The sequence below is a fragment of the Protopterus annectens genome, chromosome 12.part0 (assembly GCF_019279795.1).
Source record: "Protopterus annectens isolate FY-2018-M chromosome 12.part0, PAN1.0, whole genome shotgun sequence".
Taxonomy (NCBI): Eukaryota; Metazoa; Chordata; order Ceratodontiformes; family Protopteridae; genus Protopterus; species Protopterus annectens.
Window position 1 is genome coordinate 1,145,918,410 of NC_056746.1, and position 19,757 is coordinate 1,145,938,166.

Here is a 19,757-nt window from a genome sequence, read left to right on the forward strand (position 1 = left end):
AGCCTGTGCTTCCTTCAACCGACGGACACTTAGACGTCGGTCGGAGTTTGCAGAGGAGTTTTTCGGCTCCACTTTTGCTTACAAAATGCCGTCGGAGACTCCGACTTCACAATTAGCTAAAAAGCATAAGGAAAAGGACCGACACTCGCGGTCCGCGGTTTCGGCCGAAACCACGGTTAAGCCAACCGCGAGTGTCTCGGTTTCGGCTGAAACCGAGTCCACGGTTCTTCCTTCGGCGAAAGCATACCTTCTATAGCCGAGGCCTCACACAGCATGGCTGAATCTGCTACTGAAATTTCCCCTGCTGTAGCAGGTTCCCAGGATTTATCAGATACTATTCCTTTAGACATATCTACTCCTGCACGTGGAGCTGCTAGGCCCCCTGCATCTATGTCTATCAAGGCTTTTTCCAGGGCTAAAGCAGCTAAAACTTCTAAGGCCTTGCCTGCTAAAATCCCCTCACACAGGCCTACCTCTAGTTCCCAAATGCTCAGCCTGGCTGAGGATCTCATTTCCTTGATCAGGGGATCCCACCCTCACCCTGACAGGGCCTCTCAACCCTCCAGAGAAGAGGCCTAGAGCAGAGCCCCTGAGCCAGTTTCAACTGATTATTCCTCGGATGATTCAGAAAACTCAAATCCTCCAGAAGGCCCTTATTCTCCATATGAGGACTCTGATGCAGAAGACTCCATCCCTTCTGCCTCTCCTCCTGAGGAATTTTCTTTTGGGGAAACCCTGCATGCTATGAGAGAGCAATTTCAATGGCAGGGCCAGGACTTTTCAGATTCAAGGAAAAGGCTAAGGACCTTTTTACATTTACCACAGCACAGGCCTTTAGCCATTCCTCCAGTACTAACAGTTGTGGATGATGCATTTAATGATGCTTGTACTGCCCCTGACTCTCTACCCCGGTCGCCTGCTAAGCCCGACAGATATTACAGGGTCCCGGACACACACTTTCACTTGTATAAGGCTCCTATTGCAGATCCTGAAACTATTTCACAGGGCCCTAAAGCTGTAGCAGCTGCCTCTGCCAAAACCCTCCCTCTGAAAGAGAATCTAGGGCATTAGAGAGATGGGGTAAAAAGTTTATACTTCTGCTACTCTTTCGGCTAGGGCCTTAAACTGTCAATTCCACATGATTCAGTATCAGGAATTTTTGTTAGACCAGCTAAATAAAAAACTGTCCTCTCCTGAACCTATAGACCGTAAGTCCCTTCAAGATTTGGTACATAACACTCAGCAGGTCAGTAATCATTACTTAAAATGTGGCTATGATGCACTGGAGGCTTCCTTTAGATCAGCTATGACTGGTACAGTGATCAGAAGGCATGCATGGTTAAAAGAGCAATCCTTACCAGACCATGTAAAGTCAAAGCTCCTAGATGCTCCCATGGAGAAACAAAGTTTGTTTGGCTCCCCTGCACAGCAAGTGCTAAAGAAGGTGGAAGAAAAAGCAAAATCTGTCCAAACAGTCAAGGATTTCTTACAGGTCCAGCCTCCGAGGTTTAGTAGAAATTGGCCTTCGAAGAATTGGTCCTTTCCAGACACCTCCAGAGCACAGAGGGGCAGAAATAGGCGCCCAAGAGGCAGAGGCCAATCCAGAGGTGCCTACAGGGGACGCCAGTGGCAGCCTAACAACCAGAGAAGTACTGCCACAGATCCAGCTACTACCACTTCCACAGGACAGACACAATGACTTGACTCTGATACCGCCTACCAGGGAACAACTGGAAGCACCCTTAGGCGGAAAGCTAGCCTTATTTTCCGTAAACTGGCATTACATTACAGGATACAAATGGATTTTACAGACAATAGACAAAGGCTACAGGTTTCACTTCCACACTCTACCAAAAAAGAGAGGAATGCCAAACCTACCACCAAACCAAAAAACAAATGCTCTAGGACAAATCAACCACTTACTAAGGATGAGAGCTATAGAAAAGGTACTGTCTATGGAACAAGGACAAGGATTTTACTCCAGACTTTTCCTGGTACCAAGGAAAGAAAACCAATGGAGACCTATTCTCGACCTGTCCGCTCTGAACACATATCTCATTGTTCCAAAATTCAAAATGCTGACCCTACACCAACTTCTTCCCATGCTGGGCAAGGAGTCTTGGCTGGTGACTCTAGATCTCAAGGAGGCATACCTGCACGTCCCTATACGACCAGATTGCAGAAGATACCTCAGATTTCTTGCAGGATCAGAGCATTATCAATTCTCAGCATTGCCCTTTGGCTTATCTACTGCGCCCAGAGTATTCACGAAATGCCTGGCATCAGTAATTGCTCATTGCAGGCTTCAGGGAATTCAGATTTATCCATACCTGGACGACTGCCTAATACAAGCGGACAACAAGACCAAATTAACAAAAGATTTGGAAAAGGTTATACAACTACTGCAAGCCCTGGGATACACAGTCAACATGAAAAAGTCAAGGCTGGTACCATCCCAAAGGATAACATTCTTGGGTGCAGAACTGGACACTTCAAATCAGATGGCATTTCTCACAGCAGAAAAGCAAAAGCAACTACCACTCTATTTCATGGCATTAACAACACAGAACCAGCTTACAGCAAGGAAAGTCCTGCAAGCCCTGGGTTACATGGCATCCTGTATAATATTGATTCCACATGCCAGACTGCATATGAGGAAGTTGCAATGGTACCTAAGGAATTTATGGTCTCAACACAAGCACAGTCTAGAAGCCCAGATTCCAATAATTCCATGCCTGAAGCAAGAATTCCTGTGGTGGGCTCAGGCCTGTCAGTTGAACAGAGGACTGCCTTTCCACAAGCCTCACCCAAGCCAGACTATCACCACGGACGCCTCAGACCTCGGTTGGGGGGCACACATGGTGGACAAGTGTATACAAGGCCTATGGACACAAGACCAGCTGAACCTACACATAAATCAAAAGAGATGCTGGCAGTGAAACAGGCAATTCAGACATTCAGACCGTTTCTTCAACAGGGTCATTTGCTGATAAGGACGGACAACACCACAGTCATGTGGTATATCAACAAACAAGGAGGCACACACTCATATCCTCTATGCCGGATGGCAATGGACCTGTGGAATGTGGCCCTGAACCTCAACATTCAGCTCCAGGCCATATTTGTGCCAGGAAAAGAAAATATACTAGCAGACACCTTAAGCAGAACTACCACGGATGCCCACGAATGGATGCTGCATCCAGACATCTTGAATCCATTACAAAGAAATGGGGACTACCAGAAATAGACCTGTTCGCATCCCCACACAACCACCAATTGAGGAAATTCTGCACAAGGACATACCACCCACTTGCTTGGAAGGTGGACTCCCTCTCCTTCAGTTGGGAAAACCTGACAGCATATGCATTCCCACCTCTTCCTTTGATGCACAAAGTGCTACTGAAGATCAAAGAAGATCACCCAAAGATCATCCTGATAGCTCCAGACTGGCCGAGGCAGCATTGGTACCGCTACTGAGGAGTATGTCTCGGACACACGCATGGCCTCTACCTCTAGTTCCTTTACTGCTAACACAGAACAACTTCAAGATCCTACATCCAAACTTGAAAACACTGCAGCTAGCTGCTTGGGATATTACATAAAACAAAATAACCCAGATTTATCTCAGAGGGTTAAAGACATTATCCTGGAGGCTCGCAGACCCTCCACAAGGAAGACTTATTCAGCCAAATGGAAAAGATACCTCATTTGGAGTGCAGCAAAAGGAGAAAATGTATCATTAGCAAGCATAGCTAACATCCTGGAATACTTAGCAGAACTTTTCCACAATGGCCTGTCTTACTCCTCCATTAAGATTCATGCATCAGCAATTTCAGCAGAATACAACATGGATCCTCCAGTCTTCTCTCATCCTCTACTCAGGCAGTTTCTGAGAGGAATTGCCTCCAAGGAAGCCACCTTTGCCTACATGGGACCTTAACTTTGTGCTGGAAAAGTTAACACTTCCCCTTCGAACCAGCAGCATCAGCAGAATTACAGTTCTTATCTTGGAAAACTGCTTTCCTGCTTGCAATCACTTCAGCAAGAAGGGTTTCTGAATTACAGGCATTAATGGCAGTACAGCCCTTCCTTATCTTCCATCAGGATAGAGTGTCCTTGAGAACTAACCCTACTTTTATGCCAAAAGTGGTCTCCAGGGTATCATTGAACCAAGCAATCCACCTACCAACATTCTTCCCCAACCCACAGAACAGGGGAAAGACTACTACATACCTTGGATGTGCACAGGCAATTGCGCTACTATCTGGACAGAACCAAGAACAATAGAAAACTGACCAGCTTCTGGTAGCATATGCAACAGGAATGGAAGGAAAAGCAATTTCAAAACAGACCATCTCAAAATGGATAGGAAATTGCATTAGATTTTGTTACTCTTTTCATGGAAAGACAACTCCAAAAGACATCAGACCTCACTCCACAAGGGCTACAGCCACTACTACAGCTTTCTTACGAGGAGTGGCTACCAAAGACATTTTAGAAGCTGCTACTTGGAGCTCCGTGCATACATTTGCCAAGCATTATAATCTACCTTTATACTCCAGATCCCGAGCAGGTTTTGCAACTGCTGTTTTGCAAGGGATCTTAACTACACCATAATCATCTTAGTGCCTCCTCCCCAGTTTGGCTATGGTAATCTACCCATTTGTTAGGACTGCAGATGCATCCTTGAAGGACATAGTACAGTTTTGTACCTACCATAAATGTAGATGTCCAAGAGGTATGCATCTGCAGTCAGGATTACCCACCCTCCTTCCCTCTGCGGTACTCCTAGGGTATTTGCCCATCTTGTAGCTAGCTGGGGGAATCTATTATGGTGTATTTGTTTGTATATATGTATATACATGTTTATTTTTGTTTGTTCTCTACTGTTTGGAATCATTTACATTTATCCAAATTTAGCTTTCCTAGAGGGCACCTGGCATCTGGGGCAAGAAACACTGAGGAAAATGGCGTCGGCTGATGCCTTTATACCCAATTCACAGCAGCTATGACATCGGGTGAAGTGCGACATCAGCCGAGGCCAGACCCAGACTTTGGAATCCGGCCGACCGAAGGGTTGCCTGAGGCAGGACAACCCATTTGTTAGGACTGCAGATGCATACCTCTCAGACTTCTACATTTATGGTAGGTACAAAACTGTACTTTTTCTCTGCTTGATCTGTCTTCTAACACCCTCATTTTTGAAACAACTGTTCTTGAAAAGTCTCATACTCAGCCAGCCTTTTCTTCATTTCATCTGATTTTTGCAGTTTTGTCATTTCATCTGAATAGCAAGTTAAAGCTTCTATTTTTACAACTTTTTTTTAATTTGAGTTGATATGCTACTTCAATATTTCATTTATTCTACTCACTTTTGGATACATTTGATTTATTTTTTTCCTCTACATTATTGGAAGCCATGTCTTGTACCAGCGCTAAAGCTTGAACTGCTTTTTGCTGAACAGCTGCAGGAGTCTTTCCCAGTCAATGTTTTTTCTTCACTTTTCTAGTTGATTTTCTTTCAGGTTTTCTAAATGTCTTCTCTGCTGGCATCCAAGCAGTGTACTTAATAGCCAGTAACCAAATTTTACTCAGGCTGGCAGAATTGCTTGCTCTTATTTCTCAGTTTCTTTTTTCACACTGGGAGAGCTAAAATTAAGCTGCTGATCACTGTGCAGCCATATTGAAAGTCCTGCTTACCTACATTTCGGTACTAATCATCCACTGTGGTAGAAAAGGCTAGGGGATTAGATTATTAAGGTTGGTAAGTGGTGACAGGGTTTTCAACAGTGAATTTATAAAATTATGTGAAATGTTCAATGAAAGGGACTACTCTGACATTTAGTGTATTAGTTAAAAGCTGAAATTAGTCATAGGTGCCACGCATGTTTTCAACCATTGCTAACTGTTGGACACATGCAAGACACCAACATTTTTAACCATAATAAAAATCCAGTAACATTTTTGCTAAGGCTATGGAAGTACGTAGTTTATAACACATATAAGAAGGGACTTGACATAATTAAAAGAACTTGGAAAAACAGTATTGCCCGGTATGTACATACCAGCATACTGGGTCTGAAACAATCTGGTACCACAGAGGAAGATGCAGATTGCTATAGTGAGAGGGAGTATGAAGAGTCCATTAGTTATTCTGTCCTTTTTTTACTGTCTTGATTTTGAGAAGATTTTCCTTTATTTCTGGAGCTTCCATGCCATTGCTTATTAAAATCATATTTAGAGGCACCTTGATGCTTGAATTGTTTTTTGAAAAAGGGAGCTGATGTGGAAAGAAAATTTTATTTGCTTTAAAAAAGGAAGTTGTCACCCCTTGAATCACCTTCCCCCTCTCATCAAATTTTGTTAGAACCTCAATTGCAGAAGGGCCAAACAGAACCCCCTAGTCCAAGGGGGAATATAAATATTGGTCTTAAAATCCTCTGATAAAATTTCAGACCGTCTCCAAGTAAATATTCTCATCAGAGACTCAGAAGCAGCAGCTGTAGGCTTAGTGTCAAGCAGCATCATAAGAACACTGTAAGGAATATTTAATTGTAGGAGAAGAGATAAAATAGAGGCATTCAAGGAATTCTTTACCTCAGACAAAGGAAAGTTAAGATTAACCTCTTCTCAAAAGACAGAAATAAAAACTTTATTATGTGAGCCTGGGAATTTAAAATTTGGATTGCTGAATTCATTTTCTTCTCAAATCTGTCAACAGTTTTCACATCCTCGTGTGGAGGAGTGAGATAAACATTAGCAGTCTGTTTTACAGAAGCAGTTTTAGATAAGGAAATTGTTGTAGGGTCTGTTTTAGAGTTAGTAAACATATTTGTGGTTGAATATCACAAGAGAAATCCCTGCTCGAGGCACACTTTCTGTGGAGCAAGCTGAAAGAGGAAGACCATATCCTGAATGTTCTACCTCATGTGGAAAATTCTCTCCTGATCTCTGTTCTAGTATCACTGTCAGAAACATTTTCCATAGGGAGAGTATAAAATCCTGACTTTTTTTTTCAGACTTAAGAAATCAGAAAAAAAAGAATCACCAAGTTTAAATCATTCAAATAACTGTCTCAGCAGTAGGCTTAAATAAGGAAGTTTTGTTGATACGGGGAGTTGCCACTGTCCTGATTTTCCAATGCTGAAATCATGCTTTTGTAAAACACTATGGGAGCAGTGCTTAAGCCAGGGGCAGGAGAACACTAAACTTTGAGGGTGTTTACTAACCTGAAACTTAAGAAATCTTCTCTGTGACTTGAATTCAGGAATAGCTACTAAGTATTTTTGAAATCTAAAACAGCCCAGATCCTTCAGGAATTCAGCTGAAGAAGACACTGGAATGTAGCCATCATGAATGTTGAAAATTTCAGATGCTTATTTAAAGAGGTAGTGTCCAGAATTGGACAGCAGTTATGTCCTTTCTTTGGAATATGAAAGAAGCTGAAATAAACTTCTGTCGCTTTGGTAATGAAACTTTGAGGTGCTTGAAATTTAGTGAACTCTTTTCTGGAGCATCTTTATCTGGAATCACCCGACTATTCTGTAGTATTTTAACACTTTTATTAAATTGTCACTTAACACCTAGGCAAACATACATTAATATAGAAAAACAAACCATATTAACATATTTACAATTACATAAATTGTACATCACATATGTTCTTTTTTATAACTATCATTAGTCAGACATTACATAAATTGCTGAATTCCTGCCCTCCCTTAAACCTCACTCCTCCAGAATTTATTCTGCATGTATTGTTCCCACAATTTCCATTTTTTCTATGTAATTTACTCCTTCCCTTTTTAAAAGATCCCACTTCCCGTTCTTTTATCTCTGTTACAATAGTCATTACTTCAAATACAGTTGATTTTTTTCTAGTAATTGCTTTTTTGGCAGCCAAGAGAATTAAACTGAACAGGGTCTTGGTAAGTCTAGGCAATTTGGATCCCATGTCCCAGCTGAAAAGAGTAATTCCCTTAATTAAAACCATTTGTTCACCCAATATTTCTGAAAGAGTACTCTGTAGGGAATTTTTTAAATCTCCAAACTCATTATTCTCCCAAAACGCATGTTCCCACTTACCTCTTTCTTCCTCATCACACCTCCAACATTTGCCATCTTCCTAAGGAAAATTATTTGGAGTCTGCTTGGGGTATAAAAATACCCATGCAAACACTTCCAAGAAAAATCCTAAACCTTCTAGACTTTGTTGCATACTTGGCATTTTTGCATATGTCCTCCCATTTATACAGTCTCTCTTAACAATCTTTTCTAGCTAAAAACTCTAAAAACTCTACCAGAGCAGATCTTTGTTAGGATTCCCGTATCCCTTTCACTTTACCTGTACGCTGATATTGTTTTAGTATTGGTTCTCATTTAGAAGCCAGTTGAATCCCTTCTATTTAAATTTTGACCATTTTTTACTCATTTCTGAAATATTTCTGCTGCCAAACAGGTTTCTGAGTTTAAAAAGGGAATGATTTAGTCTTAGAGAATGGGCGACCTTTAGATTGGCAACCTGATTAGAGAACGAACGTTCTCCATCAGGGTGTTAATCTACAGGTAGTGCCTGCTGAAAAATGAGTCCACTGCTTCATGGCAGTGTATTAAGCTGCCATGTAGCTTGGATTGAAAATAACCTAATGGTCACCATTATTTTACGTTCGTTAAGCAGTGCTTATGCTGTTTAACGAGTGTAAAATAAAGAAAAGGAAAAATAAATGTATGTGTGTGTGTATGCATGCATGGGAGTGAGAGCAAGATCAATCGAGGTGTTATTTTACACTTGCTAAGCAGTGCTTTTGCTGTTTAGTGAGTGTGAAGAATAAATTAAACGTGTGTGTGTGTGTGTGTGTGTGTGTCTGCTTTTCTGTCTGTATGTTTGAGTGCAAGCGTGCTTGCTTGCATGAATGCAGAAGTGTATATGTGTGTGTGTGAGTGAAGGGTGAAAGTGATTGAGCACTGGCAGCAGAGGTATTTAAGAGGTTTGCTTACCTTTCGACCTCTTAGCTGAAGATATCTGAATAAAACCTAAAATAAAGGGGGTAACAAAGGATCAAAATAGGAACATATTTTAAATATTGCTGTTATAAAATCAAAAAGTTACTTGAACAATATGATTTGTGTTAGCATGCTTTTTCTGAAGTGCAGGTGTGTGGTGGGAGAAAGAGAGAGAGTATGAGTGAGATTGACCACTGGCAGCAGCAGTAAAGACGTTTACATGGCTCTCAACCTCTTAGCTCAAGAAACCAGGATAAAGTCTAAAATAAAGGGAGAACAAAGGCTTAAAAATAGGAACAGATTTTAAATATTTCTCTCATAAAATTAGAGTTGCTTAAATAACATTATTTGTGTTAGCATGAATTTTCAGAAGAAAATAGTCTGAAACTCAAAAAAGTATATCATTATTTAGTGACTTCAGTCTCCAATGACTGGCAGCAGACTATACATTTTAGGAGTAGAGGACCAAAAAATAAATACCTGTGTGTGTGTATATATGTTTTATGTATATATATATATATATATATATATATATATATATATATATATATATATATATATATATATGATGTAAAATGCTTCCTCCAACACCAGTTGCATATACTATAGCAAGTTTGAAACATTAGGAGGAGGAACTATTTTACATCAAAAATATATTAAAAAAAAATAGCAAGTAAAACACAACAATTTTACTGACAGCCCATTCTGTAAGCACACGGTGTATGCTGCTGTGTAAATAATGCCCTTCCAGTTGGTTACTTATTACATTTGTTTGATTTTTTTTGTAGCTGTTTTATTATTGCAAAGACTTTGGAAACAAATGGTACATGTTTAGCACACTACGTGAGCTCAGTTCATGTGTTTGTTATTACCTTTTAGGCTGCACGGACACATGTTCTGAATTTCTTGGTTATTCTTTTGCCTTATCTTTTGCTTTAACTGCTAAATTAGAAAAGGAGTTTTGTGCAAAAAGTTACTCAACAGCTTTATTTTATGCAAAACCTTAAGCTGTCTGACTCCTGATCAGTGAAGCAACTGCAGTTCATGAAAATGTACAGCCAACAGCATCAAATGTGCATGTGAAAGTATTAAGACATTTTTATAAAAGTAAGCAAAAGCTTAATATCAGAAGGTTTTCCAACAAAAAATGGGAGTGGTGAATAGATTAATTTGTTGGTTTTTAATGATGGATGCCAAAAAGTAAGAGTTATGAGAAAAGCAGAGCTAGAAGCAGGCACTGTCTTAACGAAATGACCATAAAGATTGCTGAATTTATTGTGAGGTAGTGCAGTGTTACAAAAAAGAAAACTTGATGGACTTTGCAGAGAATATATCACCTAATTAGCATCTGGTAGCATATCCTTAAACCAGTCAATACAATGTGTAGGTACCTTTTGAATCCTAACTAGATTTTTTTAAAGTTGGAAACATACCTCTCAGCCTCTTAGCTCAGGAAATCTAGACAAAACCTAAAATAATGTGTGTATTGGGGGGGCGGCCCAAAAATAGGGAGGTTTTAAGTACTGCTCTTATAAACCGGGAAAGTTGCTGGAACAGCCGGTTTTCATTTAGCATACATTTTCTGAAGGATATGCAGTCTGAAACTCAGATGTATGTCATCATTTAGTGACTTCAGTCCTCAGTGATTTACCAGAAAACCACACATTTTATGAGGAAAAGATAAAAAATGTGAGGCAAAAATTTGAACATATGAGAAGTATGTCTGGAAAATACCTCTGTAGTCTGATAAACTAGCTTTCATTCTCCCGAATAGGAAGTATAGAATAGTAATAGCATGAAGGAGGGACAGCATTAGTGGTCTTATATCAAGACTGTATCTTCAGAAGTTTCAGAACAAGGCAAGTCATAATGCTGTTAGTGGTAAATTGATCCCAGAAGTCTTCCATTGGACGTTTTCTTGAAATGTGCTTCAAAATTTAATCATCCCTGTATGTTCATCATGATGCACAGGACAAAATTCCTATGGAACAGGAACTCTTTTTATAACATTGAAAGGATGTGAGAAAATAGTGGTACTCTTTCTTAAAATGCATTTAAGTAAATTTTACTCAAAACTGAAAGAAAAAAATTAATCAGAAGAATTGGCAACTGATTGATTGATTTGACTTGGCAAGCATGTTTTCAAAAATGCCATGTTAAATCATTGTGATGTACCTAGGATAAGAGTACAGGGTCACGCATGCCATGCATGAGCCGGAAGTCTTTGCAGTACTGTGTCCTAAAACAACTAAGTAACATGTCTCCATTTTTCCTATGTACATCTTATATTGTGGGAGGTGGACAAAGACAGCTAAGAATCATTTTTGTACACAAGAATAAAGTCTATACAGAAAAAGTTTGTGTATAATAATATATCTATATATATATATATATATATATATATATATATATATATATATATACATATATATATATATATATATATACACACACACACACACACACACACACACACACACACACACACACACACACAATGTTGAAAATGGTTACTGGAAGCACTGGTAGCTAGTGCAGTGCTCCTTTGCAGGCTATGTCATATAGAAAGCACTTAGAAGTCATACAATCAGTATATAAAATGATGGACTTTGATATAACCATCCATCACAGGAAAATCATTTTTTATATCTAGCCAGTGCTGACAGTAAAAACAGACTTGAATCTTTAAATAACTGCAAATAAAATTTGTAAAATAAGGTATTCATCAGAGCCACAAAAAGTGTTAAATATGCACTGTAAGTATATTAAACTAGAAGAGGTCTATAATTTATAACCAGCTGAAGATGTCAAAAAATGGACTGTTGGGGTTACCGCTGTCTATATTTATGCATTCCATCATTCTAGTGTCCAGACTTGATACTGAAGGATTAGGCAGCATTAAGTATGGTAGTGGCGCATCATAGCTGGCATTGATCTATCCTGTGGGTGTCAGTGGCACAACAAATGTTACCTACATGTCATGACCAAGACAAGGAGTAGGATTCAAAACAATTGTGATAGCTTTGTTGAGAGCCTCTGCCATCCTGCAACATGGTCCCAAAACTAAAATCCAGCTCCACATCATTGTGTGATGTAATACAGTGGCCTCTGTCATCCTGCAACATGATCCCAAAACTAAAATCCAGCTCCATATCATTGTGTGATGTAAAACAGTGGCCTCTGCCATCCTGCAACATGATCCCAAAACTAAAATCCAGCTCCACATCATTGGGTGATGTAATACAGTGGCCTATGCCATCCTGCAACATGATCCCAAAACTAAAATCCAGCTCCACATCATTGTACGATGTAATACAGTGGCCTCTGCCATCCTGCAGCATGATCCCAAAACTAAAATCCAGCTCCACATCATTGTGTGATGTAATACAGTGGGGTGGTCCTAATACTATGCCAAAGTCTCAAAAGTATTAAATGCATGCTGTGCCAGGAAGCAGTAATGAAATTCAGAAGCATGCTATGTTCCTGCATGACATTGTCTGTTACTAGCATAAACTAACCACTGCTGAGCCTGCCATGTAGCTGCTGAGGTCCCTGAAAGTCAGATATCCTCACACCACTACCTATCTGTCAGTTGTAATACTTTACACATGACAGGTAAAACTCTGCCATGCATGTAGTATTAAAGATGAAACTATAGTAATGGAAGTTTGTGGAGCTGTGGTACTCCGCTCTAGTCAGAGTTTTGTAGATTAATTGGATTTTACATTTCCCCTATGGACACAGGGGGCAACATGCTGTACAAACATTCTGCACACATGTATGGCTATTTTCCAAGGACCCAGAGACTTAGCCACCTGCAGAACACCACAAAAGCCCTTTTACTTGAATAGGCAACCTACCTACTTTGGAAGTTTACAGTGGCATTTAGTGTTGGTGTAACGTTTTGCAGTATTATGGCATTTTGTGTTAGTGGTTTTGGAATTGCTCCTAGGACTTTGATTCCTCATCAGCTTATGTGACTTAAGAAATCCCAAAACCTGTTACAGAATCAAGTTCCATGTAACTGCTTGAATAGGTACGCCACACCAATTGTAAATTGTTTGAGAATCTGTCTCAAGGAAATGAACAGATGTAATGTAGCAATATTTTCAAACTTCATGGTAACTAATGCATTTGTGGTATGCTGACTGTTGGCTACATTCTTTGTAGCTTGTTGGTATCTGACCTTGTTTGTCTCAATTCCAATGCTTGGTCTCTGTATTGTATAGTAGATCTTTTACATAATAGTGATTTTAAAAGAAGGTTTATTAAATCTTCGGTTGAGTCAGAATTCATATGTTGTATTTTTCTGTTCTCCAGAATATAACAAAGTCATCCAGAACTACACCAAGTTTGATGACTGGTACTTGTGGGTTCAGATGCACAAAGGAACAGTCTCTATGCCCATCTTTCAGTCTCTTGATTCTTACTGGCCTGGTTTGCAGGTAAGTCTGACAGGTGTTTCTAGTGACTGACTGTGAAAGCTGAATTTAAGATTCATTAATGAGGGCCTCCTTAGGTGGGGTATCTCCCTACATGGTTGATATCTAGGGTCTGATTATAAGCCAAGGATATGAAGGCTCAGCAGAGAGAAAGGGGACTAAGTAAGCAGAGGTCTTCTTTTCCTCTCTTGCTTAGGGGATGCTACTAGTGATTCTTTTTTTTTTTTTTTTTTTTTGCACTATGTGATTATTCCTTAGTAAAGACTAGCAGTATTATGTTAGGTATGATCAATGATAACTAAAGTCCATATTGAGGATGCATGTGTAAACCTCTATCCTTGCTTTATGTTGCTGGATATCATGCATATGGTTTTATTCACTGGTCAATGAGAGAATATAGCAAGCCATCTTCCATTCTCATAGTGATTGCTTTGTCTGGTGTCTTGCCTCCCAATTTTCTTCTTTTGTGGAAGAATGACTGAGCAGAGTAATCAGTCACAGTCAGGGGACTAAGAGACCTGGTATAGGTGAAATACACTACCCAAAAAGTACTTATCTTTCTGAAGCATGACATTTCTAAGAATTTCTCTCCAGAAAACGTTTAGTGTCTTTACTGTCCAGTAATATACCACACTAGATGAGGAACTCAGTTGAAGTGGAGGCAAGCACTGATGTAACACTAGAGGTATTGAATGTTATTGCATTATACCAGCATAGGTTAGTACTTCTCATTTAGTTTTAACTCTTTGTACGCCAACATGCATTTGTGATAACATCTGATCTACTAGCTATAAAATCCTTGTTTGGTATTTTGATGTAGTTGTTTTGTGCTTCTCCCAGAACCTTGCCTGTTGGTGCCTCTGTCTTTGCCTATTTGGCCCATTCATTCCTGGAGAACAGGCGATGGGTATTCTTGAGCTAGGAGAGAGTCCTACAGCCAGTTTGTTCCTGGCTAGGAGCCCCCATCAACCCTCTGCTTCCTGATGAGACTCAAGTGCTAGAAAGTGAACAAGCTTGCTAGTCTTGGGGGGGCTACCCCCACAGTGACTGCTCAAACCCACAGTAGCTACCTTACGAAGGAAAAAGTGCCTCCACATGCTATTTTTTTCCTCGGCTATTTAGTGAAAATGCATTGTGATAGTGCAAGCTTGGTTGGCTCAGAATGCCACTGGGTGAATACCTACTGCCCCTGCTAGGCTGCATCTATGGTGAGCCTGACTCAACCCGACCCCCCCCCCCGGATGAATGAGACAGCAACAGTTGCTAAATCCCATTCTCTTCATCCAGCTTTTATAGGCACCCAAACCATTACTCGAACTCTGGCTGTGTCTGTTGCATACTCATGTCTCTATCCCTCTATGCTATGGAGTTGTCTAGCTGCTGTTGTTTTTTTTTCTCTAAGTTCCATTTCATCCCTATGCCTTTTGATCTTCAGGCTCCATGTTCCAATTTATCTCTCATTTGTTCCTTGTTGTGAGCGTTAACTGGAGCAAGAGCGATCATCTGGCTAGCCATAGTAGAGTATTTTTCCCCTAGCCCTAGCAGTCCCGCACAGCAGGCTGATGTGCATAGTGGTGTCTCTGTGCTGCCCTTGTGATCCGTGCATCCTTCAGTACATGTGTTGAATTACAGCTGCTGCTGTGTGAACTCAGCTTGGTGAGTGCACACATGTTCACCTCTACTGCTGCACACTGTAACATCTACCTCTGCTGGTTGCTGGACATGCAGTGAGCTGGGCTGCCTCCCTTCTAGGTTGGGGAAGCCTGTTTGGAGGGCTTACTGTTACCCTGTCTGCCTAGCTTCTCTAGCACTCAGGCTACTAATAATTAATCATTGGTCATCGGGGCCATAGTTAAGGCTTTATCTGTTTGCACAGTGAAGCCATTGGTTTCCTACAGCAGGTTAATATGATAGTTAAACTTGTGTATTTATTTATTTATTTACCTCCTTACTTGTCTCTTTATTTGTCTTTATTAACTAGGTAGATTGAGTGGCTTAAGAACTCTTCAGCCACATCCCTGGGCAGCACCTAGACAAGTAAATGCATAGGTTGAAGATTCATACAGTACAAAGCATGTACACCTATGCAGCTAAAGGTTTATCATAAATACATACTGTTAAAATTGATACATCTCAGTTTGATAGCATGATGTATAAAACATTTGTGCATGTTTATAATGACAAAGTAAAGAAATAAATTCTAGCCCCTACTATGTAGTGAAATAAGCAGCTATGTCAGCTTACTAGTTCTACCTGTACTGGTTCTACATCCTCCATTTCTGATACTTCTAATTGTGTATATGCATATGTGTGTGCATATATCTATCTGTGTATATATATATATATATATATATATATATATATATATATATATCACTGTGAAATGCTGAAAAAAAGGCACCAAACTGTTACTAAAACCCAAAAATCCAAGATAGTACCTTAGAAAGGGAAAAAAACAGTGCTCTCTCACTTTTAAAGTCCAAAGTTTAATATAAAACAATCCAGCACATAAACGCTTTACAGACACTGTGTTTTCATCCCTATTACACAGACTTCCTCAGATGGGGACTTTACATCATCACCTAACTTTTATCCTCCTTCCAATTAATCAGTTACTGAAGAAAAAACAGTGAAAGTGCTGCGTCAGTAACCACCATGGGTTGAGGTTAAGAACACTGTTAAAACATTGCTAAAAACCTTTTAATAAAACTGCACATTTAAAACATCTTAAATTATCTAAAATATACCCTAAAGGCTTTTATTAAAACTTCTGCTAAAAAACTAAGTAGGAGAAAGTGCAACAAGTGCCATATTAATAAATAAATATTCACATTATGTTTTTAAAAACCAAACATACAAAAAAAAAACGTTAAAATTCTGTGAATATTAGTACAAGGGCTCTATCTTTTGGTTCAAAGTCAATAATACACCCAGGAATTAAAGAACACATTTTCATTTAGAATTCTTCACAGCTTAGCAGCTCTCATTTTTAACAATGGGGCAAATACTGTCATTCAGACCTTGTGGTGTAGTGGCTTGCAGTGTTATTTGCCACCATAATTCTTTATATTCCACTTTTTCTTCCCACAGCCTTCCTCTTAATTTTTTGTCACCTGCTCTAACACAATGAATGCATACCGTGCTTTTGTAAATTCTCTAATATGTTTATACAAAGCATTTGTTTCCTTCTTTGTTTGCATGTCATAATTGTGCTCATAGATCCTTCTTCTTAATTTGCGTTCTGTCTTACCTATGTAAAAAGAACGACATTCATCACAAGTTGCACAATAAACTAGTCCTGCTGAGTCACAATTAGAAAATTCTTTCCCCCCATATCCACCTATTTCTGCTGGCTATAAATAAATGGTCCTTATTTGACACATAATTACATTATGAACAATGTCCACACTTATAGGTCCCTTTCCTTTTTTTATCTATATTGTGCTTGTACTCATTTTCCAGGAGAAATTTCAAGTTCTGAGAGTTTCTCTACACTTATTTTCAACCCTTCCTTGGGAACTTCGCCTAAATCAGTAAAACCCCAAAACCTTTCCCATTCTGTCTTCATAATCTTCTTGGTCAAACCAGTAATGGCATTGTACTCCAGCAGTAAAGCCTTTCCAAATTCATCCTCCTGGTCTTGTTTCAAATCTCCCTTATTTGTTAATGTCTCTCCTAAAATGGGTTTAAACCTTTCCTTCCTTCCTTCATATACTTCTCTAACTTCAAACATCAGCTCTTTGGGGTAACCCCTCTCTTTAAAAACTTTTCCAAAGTCTTACTTTCATCCTTAAAGTCGTCTTCAGCTGACATCATTCCACTTGCACTCACATATTGCCCCCTTTACAATATTCCTCTTGTAATGTGTGTGTGTGCACTATCAAATTGTAGGAAGGAATTAGAAAATGTACTTTTTCTATAAATTTTTGAGTTAAATTTCCCTTCACTCATATATATTTCCACATCCAGGTAATGTAGTCTCTCATGTGAAGAGTTGTGTAAAGCTTAAAAAAAGTGGTTGTGTTATTAATATACACAATAAATTCCTGTAATTTTTCTATGGTACCCATCCATAGGATACATATATCGTCCAAACATCTCCTATAGAGGGTCCAGTACCTGAAATATACAGACCTCAAAATACAGTTCTCTTCCCATTTTGCTAAAATGAGATTTGCACTAAATCGCCTTCTATTCAACAGCCTCCTCTCTCACACACAACATGGTTTTCGTGACCACCACAGCCACCCTCCTCAGTTTTACCAACACTGTAAACCACCACAGAAACCAAAACAGACTTGTCTCCACCATCTTTTTAGACACCTCCAAGGCTTTTGACACAGTTTCTCACCAGAAACTACTGTCAGAGGTAGCCATCTTAAACCTTAGGCACTCTACCCTAGCATGGTTCCACAGCTGCTTAACCAAACGGCAACAAACTGTTAGTTGGAAACAGGAGCTATCATCTCTTCTCCTTGTTAACACTGGAGTCCCACAAGGTTCCATACTAGGCCCCCTACTCTTCAACATATTCACTAACCAGTTGTATAAACCCACCCCTCTCACTTTAGTTATCCAATACACGGATGACTCTACCCTCTTATGTAATGCATCCTCCCTTACACAGCTAGAGGACATCACACAACAATCCTTCATGGAAGTAGAATCTTGGCTAAACAAAGCTAACCTTATACTGAACCCAAACAAGACCAAGCTGATGCTTTTTCTCCTGACCAAATCAACCATACCCCCAACCTCTTTTCACATCCATTCCTCAAATAACACAATCATAGCCGTCACCTCCCAAACTAAGCTACTAGGTTTTATTGTTGATAACAAAATGAAATTTGACACGTCTATCTCAATCCATTAAAAAAACTCACATCAAACTAGGCTCTCTACCGCATTAAGCCATTTCTTACAAACCAAGCCAGACTAGACATCACCAGAACACACCTCCTATCTACTCTAATCTGACCCTACCCCATCCTCACCAAACTTAGCAAAACAGAACCACCCAGACTTGAATTCTGCTACAACAAAATAGCCAGGTTTGCTACGAACTCCCCACACAGGTCCCACCACTGCTCTGCCCTACAACAATTAAAATGGTTAGAACTCCCCCAACACCTTATCTACACCCAATTCATTATCACCCACCACTTAGTATACCAAGCAGACAGAACCCCAGCCTTACAACAATTACTCCGACGATATACTAATACTCGACAACTCCGATCTACACACAAAACCCTCCTACAAGTCTCCAAAAGCAACAACAAGGCTGGGAACAACCTTTACTTCCACCATATTTCTAAAACCTGGAACACAATTCCCCAACATATTTTAAACATTACATACCCAACCCAATTCAAGAAATAGGTGAAAGACCACCTATATAGCAACTGGATCTGCTCCTGCATCAACCCAGGCTAATCCCTTCCCTGTATGTCTTATTCCCTACCCATAACCCCCCCCCCCAAGAATGATAGCCAGCTGTAAACCCCTTCTAATTTGCCAGAAATCTCAACCTCTTTGAACCCCCCCTTTCTTAATCTATGCTAACCTGACTAACAGAACTAAACCTACCCTCAAATGTTTATTATGTAAAAAAAAAACAATGCTTATGTCAAAGTATACTATTATTTGATCCTCTGATTTTAATGAGATGCCAGTGTATATTTGTATTTGTCTTATTATATCAGTATACTTTTTTTCTGTTATATCATTGTCTTTGTAAATTTTACTTTTGGAGCTTTTCTCCCCGCGACTCCCCTGAAAACAGGCTTACACCCAGATGGAGTATCCCGGTAAACAAATGTAAAATAGATAAATAAATAAATAACATGGCTAACGGACTCTCAGTTGCTTCTAAACTGTAAAAGTAAATTCATTTTATTTACTCCAGAACAATTCACTGCACAAAAAGAACTTTACAGTATAACCTCATCAAGCCACACAAAAATTTAACTTGTTACTTTCACCAAACCTTTACGCATATTCATAGATGAAAGCATGAACTTTGACATTCACATAAAACAGGCAGTTAAAGAAAAACATTAAAAAACACAGCTCCCTCTATAGGATCAAACCATATTTAATTGATAATGCCAGAAAGCACATTGCCTCAACTCATCTTCTTCCATCACTTATTTACACTGCTCCCATTTTCACAAACCTACAATCTAAACAGAAACATCAACTAGAACAACACTGTAACAGACCTGCTAGATCTGCAGCTAATTTACCTCACAGAGCACACCATTGCCTGGCCCTGAAACAGTTAAACTGGAGAGAATTTTCATGCTTCGT

General features: G+C 39.5%; 1 protein-coding gene across 1 annotated transcript in view; it reads left to right on the forward strand.

Moving 5' to 3' along the window:
* LOC122817035 (ER degradation-enhancing alpha-mannosidase-like protein 2) overlaps positions 1–19,757 on the forward strand; it is a 516,571-nt gene that overhangs the window by 316,820 nt on the left and 179,994 nt on the right. The window contains exon 8 of the mRNA XM_044090167.1: positions 13,324–13,448. Coding sequence (XP_043946102.1) covers positions 13,324–13,448 — 125 coding nt within the window. The remainder of the gene's footprint in view (positions 1–13,323; positions 13,449–19,757) is intronic.